Genomic DNA, 19,342 nt, shown 5'->3' with positions numbered 1-19,342 from the left:
GAGCCGCGTGTTTCGGGACGACACGCGACGCGTTCACGCTATTTGTCCGCTCGATTCGGGCGCCGCTCGATTTCCTGCGATAGCAAATTTCGTTTATCGAGTTTACACGAGTTTTCATCCTATCGATTCTACGAATGCCCGGAATAACGTTCTTTTTTTCTCTCCTTTTTTTCATTTCTCTCTCTCTCTCTCTCTCTATTTTGTTTTTTTTCCTTTTCGCTTTTCATACGTATGTTTCTCGTCGAACGGCGCGTTCGAACGAAAAGTTTGCTCTGTCACGAACCGACGCGATCTGGTGATCGTAAATGCGATCTAATCCGATCCGGTATCATCCTCTCTTTTCCTTCGATCGGTCGAAAACTACGTATAATCTTTGACCCTTCGATAATTCGCCCAGTCGTGCCCGACGACCGGCGAATTCTTTCAGAGAGACGTTCCACGACACGGCGGAACCTCTCTATCTTCGTTTGGCTTGTTAACTCGGGGAGCAACGGTGGGCATCGAAACAGCCCGAAGGGACTACTCGACTCTAATCAAAGGCTCGCCTTGATCTTGTGCTCGCAGGTCCGCCGACGATCCTGGTGAGGCCACAATCGCAGCAGGTGAAGGCAGGAGGGATAGCGAGCTTCTACTGCACGGCGGAAGGTGCGCCGCCACCCCAGATCCACTGGCGGAAAAACGGAAAGAGAGTTTCCCGTAAGTTTTCACGTTTTCACGTTTTCGTTCCATCGTCCGCTAGTTTTTCAAAGTTTCGAGAAACCGTTTCTCGTCTACCGTCCGCGTCGCTGTTCCTCGGTCGATGTAAACGCCAGAGATGGAAATCGCATCGACGATATCGTGTCTATCGTCGCTGGTCTATCGCCTCCTGGCTCCTTTTACCGTCCGGTTCCTAACAACCTCGCGATTATCGTAGCGTATGTTTCGTTTCTGCTTTTCTTTTCTTCTCCGTTCGTATCGTCTTGCCAGCCACGTTGTCCTCTTGCGATACGTCGCGTCACGTAGACTCGACGATATCGGCCCTTTTCTTTTTAACTAAATTTCGCGCTCGCTCGGTTTCCGGAAACACCGGCTGTTGGCGACCGGTGCGCGACTGCAGCCGGACTCTTCGTTACATCCAGAGTTTCCAGAGACCGACCGGATTGCCAAATCTTCCAGTGTACAACTCGAAGTACCAACTGAAATAGACGTCGCCTCTTTCAAGCAGAAAGCCTCGCGCGTCCTTTGGATTTGCCAAACTGATTTCCGGTTCGAGCAACCTTGTCGCGTATGACTGTTGTGACTATATAGAATATATCCCATAGATATATAAATTGAAGCAATCTTAAACGACAATTTGCCAACTAACAGCAGACTTCTCTCTGACAATTTCGTAATCTTTGCCAAATAGGATGACCAGGTAACTTGCGATTGGTCGCGTGTCTTCTATTTATCGTCGCTACTTGTCACTCTCGCCGAGGAATGTTTATCGGTAACGACGGTAGCTTACGAATTGTAAGATTTTGCTGGTAATATCAGCTCGATCGTTTGTGCGCAACGACACGTTTGTCCGAAGAGCGAGTTTGGCTTGGCGCGTCGCTCGTTACCGCCAGTCGGGCGAATGGAAATCGGAATAGGAATCGGAACCGGATCCTGTTGAGGAAGAGTGCGCGGTCCAACTAACCGTTGGAAATTTGCAACGCCGCGAAAAATCGCGCCGGTTAACGGAGAATAGACGCTTTTATCCTCGGCTCGTCGATTGTTCTCGATTTCGAGCTGGTTCGCGGCTCCGAAATTCGCTAATCCAGCGAAACGGAGATAACGACGCGTAACAAAGTTGGTGGTGATCGCGTGAAACGCGCGCGAGGAACCAGCACGAATCCAACCGATCGACCGCCTACGGATACCTTTCTGTCTCATTTGCTTCGCCTCGTTTCGATCCTCGTGATCGACTCTTCTAACAACCTTGGTCCTTCGTGTTCTTCTTATCCTTTTTATTTCCCCTCGTTGTTAGCGATCAGCTGCCCGCCTGCTCGCAACATTCGCGTCACGGCCGTGGTATTCGACTCGCTGTACGACGTAAAGAAAGAAACTTGAAATTGATACGATTTGATCGCGGATTTGATCGATCGGTAGAACGAACGACGAGTACAGTTTTACCGACCGCGCGCGCAAAGTTATTAAATTTACTCGACCTGTGAGTGTCTCGCGTAAATCGTAGACACGCTGAACGTGTCTGCGCGAGCCTTGAGATTCAGAAAAGTCGCTTCTTTCGTTGTACAAACACGGCCGTGTCATGAGCGAGACGGAGAAGACTCGGCTGGAAATGGGTCGAGCCGATCAACCGATCGTGGCCAATGCTAACTATCGTTCACAACGATGTTTCGCGTTATTCCGTAGAATCTCAGTCACGGTACCTGGTGCACAACTATGAAAACGGAGCTTTATTGCGGATCGAACCTGTCAGGCCGGTTCGCGACAACACCCTGTACGAGTGTCTAGCGGAGAACGGAGTTGGGGACGCCGTGTCAGCCGAGGCGCAGCTTAGAGTCTACGAAGGTATGTAAAGTTGCTTTTAAATTTACATGGACGATTGTTGGACGCTCTCGTCGATCGTCTATGGCGTGCGTGAACCAGCAAGCTTCGCGGTCCAGCGGAGGAGAAGTTTCGGTTCAGCGTTACCGTGCGCGACGACATCGTCGTACGGCTATTAACGTTAGCCCGAAGGCAAACGGCGTAGTTGAAATTTAATATTTAACGAAAGGCAGCTAAGAACAGCTGGCGCCGCCGTGGCGCAAGCTCGATCGCTGCAAAGTTTTCAGCGACGTGGATAGATTTCGCGCAGCCAACGGAAGCTGCTGCTACAGAGACTGGGGATTTTTCGAAAGGTGGGAAAACAGATGCCGGACGCGAAGAAGAGCAGGAAAAAGGACGATCGAAATTCTCGGAGTCTGGAGGAAACAACACGGTTATATAACGAGCCAAATTCCGTTGAAATTAAGCGAAGCCTTTCTTCTTCCACGGTTGGGTCCAACCACGCGATCTCTCTTTCTCTTTCTATTTATACGGAAGAGCGAACAGCTTAATGGCGCCCAGTTCGGCGACCAGGCGGAAGGCGACGTAATAGAAAAAAAAGCGACTGCCGCGCACCTGCAAAGCTTACCCTTTTCCGGGAAGAATCTCTTAAACTTTCGCGAAACGCCTTAATTGGCTTGGCCAGCTTTTTAATTCGATTCCAACTTCACCTCGCGGATATTTTTGCTGGCAGTTTCTCTCGTATTCTTCCTTTGGGGGAGAGGGAAGAAAAAAGGGGGAAAAAAGAGGGGGTAAAGAAAAAGTACCGTCCGTTGTGAGAAACCGTTCCGAAGCTTCTCTCCTTCCTCGATTCGCGTTTCATTTCTAACCTTCCACCGCAATCATCCTCCTTTCGCCGTCTCTCCGCATTTGCGTTACCCACCGCGATTCGACGCTCGAAATTCATTGGAATTTTTTTGTTTCTCTCCTTCCTTTTCCTCTTTTGTTTTTTTCCTTTTTTTTTTTTTTTTTTTTGTCTCTCTTTCAACCGTCGATTTCCAACTATTTCGTGTCAATGCCGTTGCCATCGGGCACCATGCAAGCCGTCGTCAATCGCTGGATATTCGCCCGGATCTCTCAAATTCGACCGTGATTTCGATTTGTTACGTAGTTGATTCGACCGGATGATCGCTTTCCCAGTGGTGCGATAATACGTGTCTGTTCCTTTATTTGTCACTGGCTGCGGTCATTAGGCGAGAGAAGTGCATCGTCGAACGAACCGTCTGCAGCGTGAAATAGATATCGATTCTAAGGTCGAATAAAAAGCGCATATTAATCGCGTTAAGTTTCTTCGATCGTTCTCGGTCAATCGTCGTAATTTTCCAACGTTAAAAGATGCTTTAAACTGCACGAAAAATGTGATTTCTCGTTCCAAGGTCACTTTCGCTCTCTTCTCGAAACGTAAACCGTTTCTGTTTGCTAAAATACGAAGAAAGTTTGGTTACTCGGCCATCTACGTTTGTCTCGTATGTATGAAAATGGATTAAAAGCTGAGATGGAACACGAGACATTTCAAGTTTCCGAAATTGCGAAAAGTTCGCCGCAACGTTCGATCGTTCCCTGTCGGTGGAGATTTCGCTTAACCGACGCGAATTTTTCCAGCGGCCGGAGGTTCTCTAATTAAAGAGCGCGCAACTTTCGAACAGAGAAACGCGAAAGCCGCTATAAGTCGCGCTCGCAAACGTTAAACGGATATCAGCGCAAAGGCGTAGTTGCTAATTGTAAAGCGACAAAGTACATGACGGAGGTGGCTGCGGACTAAGCATCTTTTTCCCGCTGGAGGAGTCGCACGCGATCAATCACCGTGGTGCGCGGAGCCCACGCGAAGAACTCTCCCTTTTTTCCCAGTTTTTCTTGCCGGCTCGCTTACGCGAGATCCATGGCCGTGTTTTTGTTTTTGTTGCCGGCGTTCGCTCCCACTTTCGTGGACGGGAGAGTTTAAAAGTTGCGCGAATTTTTCTCCACCCGCCCGAATAAACGGGGTATTTAATTCGGCCGGGCGGCTGAAAAATACGCGCCGACGTTTACGCGGTTCCGGCGCGTGCTCGCAACGCGATCCTTGGCCAAAGTTGGTTTTGGTAAATGGAGTCTCAGCCGCATAATGAGCCCGTTCGAATATTTAGGCATCCGGCGGTACCGCTGGCCATACGCGCTTCGTTATCGAACGCATCACCGCGATAAATACCTGCGAACTCGTATTAAAGCCGCATTCGGCTAATGCGATTACTCGAAGCATGTTATGTTGCAATAATGTAACAACGTAACATCGGTAAATGCGGTTAAAATTACATGGCGAGCTGGCGGAACAATCGATAATCGTTGTACCTGCAGCGCAGACTTTGTCGAGTCCAAGTAATTATCTCTTTTGTCTAAGTCCACGCTACTGCCACCTAATTTTTCTAATCGAGCGTATCGAATTTTTGTACCGCGGTCTCCAGGAAAACGCGTCGTTTGCGTTTCGTTCAACGCTGCCGTGTCCTCGTGGCGTCGCGACGGACGACGACGCCCGCTCACGAAAATATTCGAATACTCGTGAAAACGTTTTCCGAATATATCGCATGCGTGTGTCGAGGGTAACAGAAACGGGTAACGTCAATTTTTTTTCACTTATTTTTAATACAGTAACGCGTTCTAACGGTTAGAAGCTAGAACAGTTCACGCGATTCAAGACGATATTATCAAAGGTTGAATAAAAATAAGCCAGTCGTGTAGAAACTTTTGTCACAAGGTCTGCTACGGTTTTGCGGTTAAAATAGATATTGAACAAACTTGGAAGCAATCTGAAGATGTATAAAAGGATTGAAAGTTATCGAGAACGTTCGCTGAATATAGAAATCAGCGGCGATAGTCTCTTTTCTGATCCCTTGCTATAAATATATCGCAACTTTCGGATTCGTTTCGAGTTTCGTCAAGACTATCGAATCGAAGCGACGGGATCAAACGGACATTGGCACGATCTTACGAATTTAGACGATGAAACGAGAAAAGGATGCGCTCTCGCGCAATAAGGAATCGCGCGGAATCTGTCTTCTTTCGTGGACGACGCCAAGTGTTCCGGCGAACAGGGAAATTACATCGCAACGAGGCCGCCGTTGTTATCCGATCTCGCCGGTTCTCATTGTCAGCACGGCGAACTGCCAAGGCGTCGATGCTATCTTCTCCGTTCGAGCAAACCTTTACCGCCAACGGCATTCTACCTTGTTTTCTAGCGCAAAGTTTTACGACGCGACTCGCAAGCTCGCTACATTCCCGCGGATAGTTGGACGAACGTGCAGCGACGACTGGGTTCGCGAATGCTCGATGAGTGAAACGCCGCGTTGTCGCGTAGGAGAGACGAGTGTTACGTCGGCCGACTCTTTACCTAAACCAGGCCACTCACCGCGGGCAAAATGGCATTCAGATGTCTACACATCCTTATTGCTGACGCTCAGTAGTCTTAAGGACCGACCATAGATCTCAGGAATTTTCTAGCTAAAGTCCTTCGTACCGAACAAACATCTTTTTACTAAAGCGTTTTCCAAAGTTTATCGTTTGCTACGAGAAGACACGGAAAAGTTAGCTTTTCTCGCGTACGATGCTTCCCACTGGCAACTTTCTATCGAGGGCGGCTAAGATCCTTCCTAGTCCAGCAAGCTTCTTATTGTCCAATGGGAAACAATGTCTACTGCCCTGGCTTTCCTAAACAAAATTATCATCGACGAATCCGATGGATATTTATTTCACAAATAAGGTGAAGAGTCGAACTTTGGCTGCAGTAGTGAAATTTATCGTACGAATCCAACGGAGTGACGGTTCAGAATGTTAGAGATCTGTTGAGAATTGTGGATCTTTGGAGCCGAAATAATGTTACAGGAACACCGAATATGCACTGAGGATTAATATTAAAATAATAATATATCTGTTTCGTGGACGATTCCTCGTATATTCATCGATACGCACTTGCACGCGTCTCAGCACTTTCTTCTACGCTCGACTGTTAACCGACTCTTTGAGATGCTTCTAAACCACTGCCAATCGTTTTTTGTCCTAACTAAGGCCTGGACGCCCTCTGACACATGTATCCACACACTGATACTCACATACAAGTTTTTTTTTTATTTTATTTTGTTTTTTACAATTTGTCCTGAAGGACATTTGGTAAAGTGTTATATCTCATTGGTAAATAAAAAAGATAAAATAAAATAAATATAGCATGTGGGTGGCTACCCCCAGCGGGGTGCCAGCTTCGTTTTTTCCAAGGTATATCTTTTACGTCATACAAGTAACTCTAATACGCATTTAACCCAGTCCAGCACAGAAAATTATACATATCTCAACAATATCAGGTTTGATGTCTTTCTTTCGCAAACGTGTTTTTCACGACAGCGAACCTTCGTAAAAAGGCGAGACCAAGTCTGTGAAACGTCGCGGTGTTTATCTCGACGGAGCAAAATGGGTCGTACGTAATTCGACGAGATAATATAAAACGAAAAAACTATTATTTCCTCGAAAACGAAAGAAACTTTTCCGACGACCTAATACCATGGGTTTGGCTCCTATGGAGAGGGAGGGTGTTGCTCGGGCTCAGGTCAGAGATGGCCATGTTTTCCGACACTGGAACACCCTCCACGTTGTCGTTTCGATGGCCTGCGGGATGTTCGTTAGACGCTGTTGGTTTTTCTATCGCTCATTTATCGCTCGGAGACAACGTGTACCTGCGAGACACGTAACGCGCGTTAAGAAAAGCTGCTGGCGATTCGTCCAACTTTTGACGCGTCTCTCGATTGCTTGACAGCTGAATACGATGCTTATCAGAGTCCGGAGATTTGAAGATTTCAGGTTAAAAGTAGCCTCCATCGCGATCGTGCCATACGATTTAGCGACGCGTGACGTTTGCGTACTCCGGGCGAAACGGGATTAAAAGTTTGGAAGCCGCGATACGTAACACGTAGGAACCGGAGGTAAAATTTCGCGACTCGTGCGGAGTTATTACTTACATACGTGTTTCAATTATTCGGAATAATTGACAGTTTCCAACTGTCCGACGGAGAGGAAAGTGGCTTGGCGTTATCGGAAATCTCGTTTGTCTCTCGATTTTACAAAACGTTCGTCTCTGACGAGGGACCGTCATAACGCGACGGTTGGAAGTTTCGCTCAACGTTTCGAATAAATTTTCCATCGGAAGTTTCTCGGTTGCGAGAGCGACGCGATGCGACGCGGCTCGGTGCATCGTTTTGTCGGATGCCGAAGCACGATAGCGGTCTCCATAAAGGGCATACAGTCCCCGTCCTAGCATTAGCCTAATTTCGAGTTCCGCGGCAGGTGGAAATTAAATTTGCACAAGGGCTAAGTGGCATCTTCGGTTCCCGTTGGCTTGCACCGTGAACTATCTACTTCGAGTTACGCCCGGCATCGAGCTACGCTACAAGTTTGTTGCCGTGTCTCTCGTTCGTGAAATTCCCACGAAATAATTCTTTCAACCGAGTCTCGAGCGATGCCAAAAAGGGCGTCGCTGTCGCGAGCCGAACTATACCGTTCGAGATCGCGACGTAATCGGTTCGCGGCGATCAACGATGAAAATACTTTTTTATCCCTTTTCTTTTAATCGTTGTATTTGCGATACAACGACGTAGAAAATTTCCACTCAAGCCGATCCATTTACGATTACGCGCTAAAAGTTTACAGACACGTCTTTCACAACGACGCATCATTATACAAACGTTAAACCTAATCTATCAACCGCTGCGATCTTTATCTCGATAGAAGAAAATGGATCGTACGTAATTCGATAAAATAATACAAAATGGAAATCCATTATTTCCTTATAAAACGGAAAGAAACTTTTCGGACGACCTAATATACATATCGCGTGCGTCGTACGAAACATCTTGAAATCCCGTTAGAGCTGTTACGACGCTGCGCTATTACTGTTCTATCGCCAGAGTTTGATATCTCTTCGAACGATGGAAAAGCTCTATTCGCTTGCCTTTCCCGTCTTTCGGTTTATTATCGAAATACGCGACTGCGAGACGTCCTCGACGGTCGACGATTCGGTCGACGATTCGGTCGACTAGGCTCGAAAAGACGAGACCTTTAGAAACCGTGCCTTCGGGACCTCGTCTTTATTTCGATTGCCCAAACCCGGGGAATCGCGTCTCGTCCAAAGGTAAACGCGACAACCAAAGATTCCAGCCGATACTGAGAACCGAATGCTTAATTAACGAGTCTGGAAACAACGTGGTTTTCCCTCCACCTTACCCTCACCCTTACTTTCTTACTCTTTTGCCTTATCTGGCTTTCCTCGAGCACGAGAAAACAGTTTGAAAGGCAGCAACTGGTATGCGCTTGTTTCCTCGAATTCCAGTATCGAAGCTCTTTAATAGCGGATTCGATAGAGAGTCGACTTCGTAGAAAAGTGGATCTTTGAAAGTCGCGGATTTTCCAACGATCGGATCGAAACGGAAGAAACGCGTTTCGTAGATATTGCCAGATTTTCTACATTTCGGATCCGAACGTAGCGACGGTGTGAGAAAAGAAGCACGTATTTAGGTTGTCCGGAAAGTGTCTTTCTTTCTCAGACGTGTTTTTTACGACAGTGTACCTTCGTAGAAACGTGGAACCACAGGTTTGTGAAACGTCGCGGTGTTTATCTCGACGGAACAGAAAAATGGATCGTACGTAATTCGACGAAATAATATAAAACAAAAGAAGCGTCTCGCGTCTATTATCTCCTCGTAAAAGGAATGAAACTTGTGCAACAACCTAATATAAGCCGCTTGAAAATTGGTTTTCTTACTAACGAGTCAAAACGAACGCCAGTTAGACGTTTCGAGCCGCTATAATACCGCGATTATACCGCGATCATACCGCGATCCTAATTAGCGTATAACGTTTCGAACGTGTATTCCCTGGCCAGTCACGGCTGACAATGGAAAGAAATTCTTGTACGACTAACGAACCAGCCGGGGAAGGCGCGGAACGGTCAATATTGACTCTCTCGGAAGTAAAAGAACCGACCAACGGAATATCCGCTTCGAACGAGAGACTCCTTTTGTTGTCTCGGGAGACGTTTTATTTCCCGTCTCTTCCACCGGTTGCTTCGTTCCTACCGTTTCTGGATTCGATTTCGTATTTTTAAGCGGCGCAACAACGCGAAGCTCGTTGGCGAAACCCGAACCAAAGCGAGAATCTTACGTATATATTTCTGCTCGTCCGTACCATCTTTCGAGAAATTCAAGTTCGTTAACACAACACCATCTAACAGCCGGTGGATTCCCCGGGAAAATGGTTGCCCCGGTGAAATACCATCCGTCGTGTCTTTCTGAAAATGGATATCGCAGGAATTCAGCAGACGAGGAGCGAGAGAGAAAGAGACGAAAGAGCTCCTTCTTGCTGCGTTCGAGTCTCCGGTACGGTTGCCGATCGATATTAATTCCTCTTGCGTCTTTCGATAGTTTTTCGTAGCCGGACAAACCGATGGTCCGCTGCCATTCACGCGACCCGGCCATCTTTCGAAATTTCCACGACTGGTCGTGCTGGAGAGCTTAATTTGGTCGAAAGTCGTTGCGCGGTGGAATCGAAATAACGAGAAGAGCGGAGATCGTGCCGGGTAGACGCTGCCAATCCCGAAGGAGAAGATAATGAATAAAAAAGAGGGGTAAAAACGAAGGATGGAGAAGATTAACGAAACGCCAAGGGGATGAAACAGGGACGAACCGCGAACCTTGGAGCTGGATATACAGGGATATACAGCGTATATGTGTAGGTGTAGGTACATGCGTAACTCGGCCAGGAGGAACGAACGATTAAAAGCTGATCCGGGATGAAGAAGCGGAGTTGAAAGTTTCGTAGCGCGAAGGAAACCGCTGTTACCCCTTACCCTTCTCGTCCGCCAACGTTGCGAAGCGAAAGAGGAGGTTTTAAACGCGCTAGAGTAGAGTCAACTTCCGTTCGCTTCTTCGTCCGCTTACCCGTTCACCGGGTTCGTCCGTCTCCGTGAACCGTATCGAGGCGGAGTATTTGATTCGTCCGAAAAACCGGTCCCTTAATTAGCAATTAATTGGCACATAAATTAGCTGCGAGTTTTCGCTCACCGTACCGTACAACCTCGTAACTCCGTCGTACGTCCTTCCTCCCAACCCACGTCGTTCGCCCCCTTTTTTCTATTCTCAGCCGTCGCTACGACACACCGATAAGACCACCGACGCCAACTATTTCAGCAATCAAACTTTCCCACGGCCGTTGGAAGTTTCCCGGACCGTGGCTCCCCTCGCTGCACGCGTCCATCGGATCTCCGTGTCCCTTTGCCGATTACGAAAGCCCACGTCGAAACTACCGCGTCTTCTTCCAATCCGTGGAAAGTGGTCGAGGTTGGCGACGAAACCGAAGGAACATCGCTGCTGGCGTTGACGCGTCGTTCGATTCCGGGCAACCTGTAGCTCGTGGATTCGTCCACGGAAAGAATTCGCCGTATCTCCTTCGACGACCAGTCCGAACGAACGAACGAACGACGACGACTAACAGACCGCGAGGAAAACTCGATAAACGACGCTTACACGCGATACGACCATCCACGATATCGCGAGCTATCGCGGCTCAAGCTGCAGCCTGTCTCTGGCTGCGAGGAATCGAGGTCCGACGAGAAATGGACGACGAGCCGTTTCAATGGCAATCGAGACTCGACCGATAATAGAAAACGATAAAGGAGAGAAAAATCCGGCTCGCACGGCTCGCAGAAAGGCAAGGTGGAAGAAAGAAGGTGGAGAAGACGTCTTGAATCGGACAAATCGAACCGTTTCAGGGTTATCGCGGAATAATGTGGCATTTAACAATGGGTGTTTGGTCCCCTCGGGTGAACGCGAGGATCGCCTCGATATATGAACCAAGAGGACTGAGATGGGTAAGGCGGGAGAAAGGAGAAGGAAGGTGGAAACATGGCCGAGCCCGCGGGTGGAAGGGCGGTCTCGAGGTTCTCTGGCCTTTCAGAAACTACCGTGAGCCACAGCACGCGCGCGTCCCTTATCGAAGTCGATGATATTCGGCCCGTGTGCCGCGATTTTCTCCATTCAACGTACTAACCAAACTCCCTAACCCGTCTCTCTTCTCCCGTTCCTCTCCACGAAGAACCATTTTCCGCAACCTCCGCGGAGTGGTTTTACGATTTCATGCTCCATTTCGCCCGATTCGTCGATCTCTTCGGTTTTCCTTCCAACCGACACAACCGAGAGCAACGTCTTGAATTTTTCCGACCGTTCGCTCGATCTCGGTCGCGCCGTTACGTAGCGATTTTTATGTCTTTCCTCGGCGTCCGGCCAACCAAACACCGTCTTACGAATTTTCTTGTTCCTCCGCTCGATCGAATCAACCGCCGCCTTTTTAATCTCTTGTCAGTTTGGTAGCATTAGAACGGGACGCGATCCTAACGTAATTACATCGACGAAATTTCATACGAATTCGAAAACGTATGAAAGAGAAAAGTAGGAAAACGTAGCGACAAAAGTGCGAAAGAAAACTTTCAGAAACACTTTTGTATAAAACGAGCCAGAATTAACCATCGCTTTTTAACATATTGACAATTTAGTAGCATTAGAACGGGACGCGATCGTAACGTAATTACTTCGAAGAAATTTCAAACGAATTCGAAAACGTATGAAAGAAAAAAGTAGGAAAACGTAGCGACAAAAGTGCGAAAGAAAACTTTCAGAAACACCTTTGTATGAAACGAGCCAGAATTAACCATCGCCTTTTAATATCTTGGCAGTTTAGTAGCATTAGAACGGGACTCGATCGTAACGTAATTACATCGAAGAAATTTCAAACGAATTCGAAAACGTATGAAAGAGAAAAGTAGGAAAACGTAGCGACAAAAGTGCGAAAGAAAACTTTCAGAAACACTTTTGTATAAAACGAGCCAGAATTAACCATCGCTTTTTAACATATTGACAATTTAGTAGCATTAGAACGGGACGCGATCGTAACGTAATTACATCGACGAAATTTCAAACGAATTCGAAAACGTATGAAAAAAGTAGAAAAACGTAGCGACAAAAGTGCGAAAGAAAACTTTCAGAAACACTTTTGTATAATACGAGCCAGAACTAACCATCGCCTCTTAACATTTTGGCAGTTTAGTAGCATTAGAACGGGACTCGATCGTAACGTAATTACATCGAAGAAATTTCAAACGAATTCGAAAAGGTATGAAAGAAAAAAGTAGGAAAACGTAGCGACAAAAGTGCGAAAGAAAACTTTTAGAAACACCTTTGTATAAAACGAGCCAGAATTAACCATCGCTTTTTAACATATTGACAGTTTAGTAGCATTAGAACGGGACGCGATCGTAACGTAATTACATCGACGAAATTTCAAACGAATTCGAAAACGTATGAAAAAAGTAGGAAAACGTAGCGACAAAAGTTCGAAAGAAAACTTTCAGAAACACTTTTGTATAAAACGAGGCAGACTCCTCCGTCCTCGGATAGTTGAATTGAATTCGCTTCGCGTCGAAGGATCGTCGAATCTGCATCGTCGGAGCGCGTACTATAGCGTAATTAATAAGACGGTAGGAATGTACCGTCTTCGTTTCTACTCTTGCCGTGTCGTTTTTACAAACAGTCTTTATAAACGCAAAGTTAAGTCGTTGAGAGTCGAAGATTAAACCGCCTTCGAACCGTGATTCGACTAAGAGCCTCCGCCGCGCGTCGTGCGGAATTCTAACTGCTCCCTCTCGATCACCTTTCTTTTTCTTCTCCTATTTCTCTCCCTTTCTAGACGTATTTTTTCCTCTCTCTTCCTCTCTCTTTCGTCGATGCCGGCCGCCTCCTCGTTATGAAAAGCAAGCAAGCAGAGACCGCCCCATCCGAACCAATAGTTGCAGCCAAGGGATCATCGACAACTCGGCTGGACTTTTCAACTCTCCGACTAAGATTCTAGTTACGTTGGTTGGTAATCGACGCGGAGTCGCGCGAACGACGAAACGAATGAATTCTTACGGCCGGAATTATACGAAAAGCTACCGCAGGCGGACCGATTATAATAAAAAATTCATTACTATAATTTTCGTCGATGTTAATTTTATCGTGAAATGGAGCATTCTTCGATCGTGATTAAAATTTCAAAAGTTTACTCTGGAAATTTATAATGTTGATAAAATCGACCGGCATAAATGAAATATGCCATTTAAATTTCTTTCCATAAATACACCTATTCAATTTGCCAGAGGAGTATCAAAAAGACACGGATACGCGTATCCATGTGAGTGGAAACCTCGACTCGTGCAATTTTAAGTGCACGTGTAACCGTGTGTCGTTCCCCGTGTATCATCGACGCGTCCTTATTTCGATTAACGTGATATTTTTTGAATATCGACATCGATTCCAGGGCCACGGAGACAAATTTCGAGATCGTAGGTGAGAGAACGAATTTAAACGAAATGAAAGATTCGGAAATAGCAGCGAGATCATACGCGCTTAAAATCAGCTATCGCTGACGTCTCAACATTTATACGTCCATGGCGTATTTGTCCAAGTATCGAGGGCTAATATTCGCTGCTTAAAAAACAAACAAGTGTAAAAATTATTTTACTCAACGATTTCACATATTGTTTGTAGAAAACATCAAATTAAAAGTATAGAAAAGATATAAGTAACATTAAAAACATTAAGGATGACTAAAGACAAATAACACGACGTGAACGTGAAATTAAAAATTCATGGTGCGTTTTAATATTTTTTCACGGTGTATATAATCGTTGGATTATAACTCTATTTAGTCATAACTGACAGTGTAACTTTTTAACTAATTTTAACACCACTAAATTGGTGTATTTTGTCATACGCTTTATACAAGCAGAAAAAGTGGCAATTAATTGGCAACAATTCCAGGTAAGGAATAACTAGTAACAACAACAACAACGAAAAGAAGAAAAGGCGTTGCTAAAGTCAAAAATGGAGATGTGCCCGTTCGGTTGGCCAAGTGTTAACAGGCGTGTGTTGGCGCGAGTAGGGATCCGCCGTAACCGCAGGCTGAGATGATCGTACGATCGTACGATGAAAATAAACGAAAACGATGGAATATAGGAAAAACGTAATGGGTATTACGGCGAGCGGAGAAGAATACCGGTGGAAAAGGAGGGAAGAGAAATCGGCAAAGGGGAAACTTTGTTTCCGGAAGAGGCAATTCGTCTCCCCGGCATCCGTCGCTTGGCAGACGGAAGCGTATCTGCCGGTTCTTGCCGTTCTAATCTCTCGCGGTGAAGATTGACGGGTTCGTGTCCCGCGAATCTTCGAGAAAGGAAATCCCAAGACAAAGGCAAACGTCTCTCCGTTTTCCCGTCTTCCCTCGCTTCGTTTCATCCGACGCGGTCTCCTTTCGTCCTCGCAGGCATCGAGCATCCGTTCCGAGTCCGAACACGCGCGCACTATCGACAGACCGAAATAAATATGAAATTCCATCGACAAAACATCAACGAAAAGATCGAGCCTCGGCGAACAGAGGACCGTGACGCGTTCGCCTCGTTGAAAGAGGAACCACGCCGGGGTGGCTGTGCATTCTCGTACGTGAAAAGCGACCTCGATCGGGCGGAAAATCCGGTTTTCTCGGGAATTAAACGCAGAAGGAAGTCACGATCGATCTGAAAGGACCCCAACTTCTGCGAACTTTGCTATTCCCAGACCTCGCGGATAATCATTTGGCGTAGAAATCGCAATTTTTTGTTGACTCGTTGCTTTCTTTTATCGGATCGGATCAGGGAAATTCTTAACGTTTCCGAGATTTGGCGTTGATCGTTCGACGAACGTCGACGTGTATCCAAGTTCGTATTTTTATGAATGATAAGTATCTGTTAGAAAAAAAAAGAAAAGAAAAACAGAACTCGAGGAAATATTTGTTCTCGTTCGATTCCACCTACTCCGGATACATCGGATACATCGTTTGTTCCAATCTTGGAGAAACTTGCTTTCGTTCGACGAGAAGGAAAACACTTAAATATTCCGGTAAAACCCACGTAAAAGCGATTAGTTGCGGAAGAAGGTGCGATAAATCATGAAAAGTCAACGTGAAATTAAGCTGGGGAAGCTGGATGCGGATAATGAAAAAGTGGAGAAAAAATTGGAAAACACGGTTCGTCGGAGTTAGCGGGAAGAACATAAGGTAACTGTGTCGCATAAACACGGGGAAATTACAAGCTGAGAGTGGCGGCGCAGGATCGATAATTGATATTTTGATTCGAGACGTATCGTTTAATCCGCGGCCATTTTTGGCTCGGTTCCTCTGGCAGCGATCGGCTGTGAATATAATTCGCGGCATCGATGTAAATTAATGATGGCGAGCTCTCGCGCGTATCGGGCTTTCGCAATTGCAGACGCAACTGCACGCGTCCAATGCCGTTTCTAATTTCGAGGCTATATATTTCGCGGAATACCTCCGCCGCATACAGAGTCGGGAACGCAAACAAATCCAAATTCAGCAAGCCGAGGTTAGTGGAAACGGCCTGGTCGGCTGGAATCGCCGAGGCCTAGACGAACGAGTGTCGCAATGGCTGGGCTGACGAGTCTCGCCGGCATCGGGCCACGGTGATTCCGAAATTAATTAAATCGGATCGTTCTCTGTGTACAAATGGACTTTTTCGTGGAACGTTTGCCGTCCGGTTATAGCGGGTATCGCGGGCCAGCGGCGCGCGCCGCAGTCGACGGAATTTCGGGGGAAACGTTCCAATCGGTCAAAAGTATCGGACGAGGCTTCGGTAGCGGCTGAAATCGCGACGAGTAAATAATGGAATTCGTTGGAAGCGAACGCGATGCGGCGTGAACGTTGAACGTTGCGCGGAGGTCTCGTCGCAACTTTAGTACGCGATATCTCGCGAGCACGACGGTAACGCGAACGATAATAAGCGATTTAAAAGCATCGAGGGTCGCGTGGGCCGAACGAGCCCGAGACAATTCCATTAAAAACGACGACTGAAACGAAGAGGGAGGCAACCGGAATAGAAGATAGAGTGCGAGAGCGCCGCGAGATTGCGGCAGACGGGGCAAAAAGAAGAGGCAACTTCGAGCTGGACTAATTCGCCGGGCGCGTGTTTCGTCATGCTCGCCAACTCGATTTAGCTCGTAGATTGAATCACGCGGACCGAAAAGAACGAATACTAATTTCTTTAGAGACGAGTCGAGAGATTCTTTTCGTCAAGGAACACGGCCCGTTTTTTCTTCTTTTCCCTTGCCCGTCGCGTCTGCTACCAGCTTCTCCGACTTTTCGTACTTTTTCCCTACTTTTGCTTTCCCCGTACTCTTCTCTCTTTCACGTTTCTCCGTCTTTTCGCTCTCCTGCGAATCGTCCGTTCGACCCTACGGAAGTACCTATCGAGCGATTTCTTTCTCTCTCCGACGTCGAAGCCAGAGGCTAAGGGTCGAAATTGTTTCTTCTCTCCTACAATTACGAGCAGCGGAACGCTCGACTTTTTCTTTCTCCTTTCTTTCTTCGGGCAAAAAAAGAGAGAAGTTGCAACGAAGCAGGCTACCTTCGTAGATGACTCGTTAAGGAACTTTCCCCTTGCGAGAGGGATAAACCCGGTCTGCCAGCTCGCAAATAACCATCAGCCCGCATACTAATTATTATTTATTAATTACGAGCGTGCGCGACTCGCTTCGCTTCGCGAGCCTGTACGCGCGCGTACCTCTCAAAGGGAATCGGTCGGCGATGGATCGAAACGGGAAACGATATACCGAATGAAGTTAATGGTTTGCCTATATCTCGGATTATTGTGCAAATAGCAGCAGAGAGAGGAAATAATTTTACTTTAATAACACCAGGTAAAGAGAATCCCATTCGACGAAGGAACGTATCGCGAATCCTCCGATGGTATTTCCCATCGTGAAAGACGAAAAAAGCCGAGCCTTTGAGCCAGATATTGCCGTGTAATCGACGACTTGGAAATCGAGTATTTTTATAAGTAGCGTGTGCTCTAGCGTTTCGATCTCGAGATGGTTTCCACGGAAATTTCGAATATCGTCTAGTCGCATGCGCGTAATTTTTACATCGTCTCGTACGTCGTTGCACGTGCGTCGCAGGACAATTTTTTCTCCTATAAATATCTCGGATGCTAAAAATAAAAAACATGCGATTCTCTGGTTCGCTCGATTTGACTTATCGCTTGGAACAAAGTGACGATTACGTCGTTAGTTGGAGATTTTTATTGGCTACGCTATCGCATACATGTATATCGCCGGCTATAAATATCAAGACATCTATCATCATTTTACAGTTACGTTTATTGGAGAACTTTCATTTTACTTTATTTACCATTTTTACTAGGAATTTCTTGAAATCAGTTTTATCGCTATGCCACGGTATCGAAATAACCACGCGAAATGCGACGATCGTTGCTCGTCCGTACAACTTTGATTTCTAATTCTGTAATTAAAAAATACGCGTTTGTCCGAGCGGCGATGAAAAGACAAGCGCAATAAATATTTTTATCCGGACACGTTCGCTTCTTAACATCGTCCAAGTACGGAACCGCGTTTGCACGATCGCCAGCGAAGCCAATACGTCTCGGACAAAGCGACACACCGCATTAAATAGACGAACAGTTTCTACAGATGGTGGCCCTCTCTCTCGTTTTACCTTGTTCTTTTACGAGAAACCAGACAGGCGCCTTTTCCCTCTCTGGGGACTCGTCGAAGAATATGGAATTGTTCGTCCGACCTTTTCGAGTTACGACGACGCGCGGTAGAAAATGGAAAATTTTCCAAAAGTCGCTGCTAGACGACTCTCTTCCTCTCACTTTCCTTTTTCTTTTCACGCTCGTTTAAAGGTCGCGTCCAGAATCCCCTTTTTTCGTAACGCTTGAAAAAAAAAAAAAAAAAAGAATAAACGATGCGCTAAACATCGAGAAGTGGACGAAAGAGGAGGAGGGAAATCGTTTAGAGGAAAATACGTTGGTCGGGGTGGGTGCGCGTTGTTCGACGTGGCTTGGAGAGACAAACGTGTCGGAAATTCGAGGCAATTCGGCCGAATGCAACGAAATTTGCCGGCGTGTTAGCAGGATAAAAATGTCCTCGTTGTTCCCTTTCCCTCGTAGACCTGTTCCTTCTTCCTTTACCTACGACGTTGCATCGCCTTGCGTCGCGTTGCGTTTCGTTTCGTTTCGTTTCGTTTCTCGGAACATCGAGGTAAATCCTAAGTGCTGGCGGATACACGTAGCTCTGCAAACGTGATTACGCTGCGACGACTGAAAATCGCAGGAAATGAAAAGGAGGGGAGGACCGAGGACGAGGGGACAGAGGAAAACTCTGGCAGATACGGCGGCCACGGAAAACGTTCGCAATTTAAATCAAAGGTAGAGCGCTGCGTCGGAAACGGCTGCACAGCCGGCGGACGTTACGCGGTAATAACGGCTATCAGTCAGTGAAATGACGCTCATCATATTTTCATTAGAATAATGGTCGAACGATGAAAGAGGCAGAAGCCGTGTGCCCGTGGAAAACGAGAACGCTGCGCGGTTTCACGGCGTTCCGTGACGCCGAGGATCGAAGCCGAAAGACGAGTCACGAAAGCGGAAGGTGAAACGGTAAAACTCGCGGAGCGGAATTCCACGATGTCCAAAAAAATACGCGGAAGCTGGACCGTGTTTTTCCGAATTTCGATAAACTTTCAGCGGAAAGGTTGGGACTGAAGTGGCTCGTTACGATTCTCAGACCCGCCGGATTACTCGTCCAACAGCGAGCTTTGATTCCGCGTAACGATATCCCCTGCCCTTGCTCTCGCGCTTTCTCGGAATTATCGAAAAATCCAACGACATCGTCGCGATGCCGCAAGG

At 46.8% G+C, this 19,342-nt stretch overlaps 1 protein-coding gene across 13 annotated transcripts in view; it reads left to right on the top strand.

Moving 5' to 3' along the window:
• The window catches only part of LOC132913167 (tyrosine-protein phosphatase Lar), a 287,417-nt gene that overhangs the window by 182,652 nt on the left and 85,423 nt on the right, over positions 1–19,342 (top strand). For all 13 annotated transcript variants that reach the window (XM_060971207.1, XM_060971199.1, XM_060971200.1 and 10 more), the window contains 2 exons: positions 565–696; positions 2,377–2,535. In XM_060971207.1, the coding sequence (XP_060827190.1) occupies positions 565–696; positions 2,377–2,535 (291 nt within the window). The remainder of the gene's footprint in view (positions 1–564; positions 697–2,376; positions 2,536–19,342) is intronic.

The sequence above is a fragment of the Bombus pascuorum genome, chromosome 13 (assembly GCF_905332965.1).
Source record: "Bombus pascuorum chromosome 13, iyBomPasc1.1, whole genome shotgun sequence".
Lineage (NCBI taxonomy): Eukaryota > Metazoa > Arthropoda > Insecta > Hymenoptera > Apidae > Bombus > Bombus pascuorum.
Note: the sequence above shows the minus strand (reverse complement) of the source record. Positions and strands in the feature narration are given on the sequence as shown.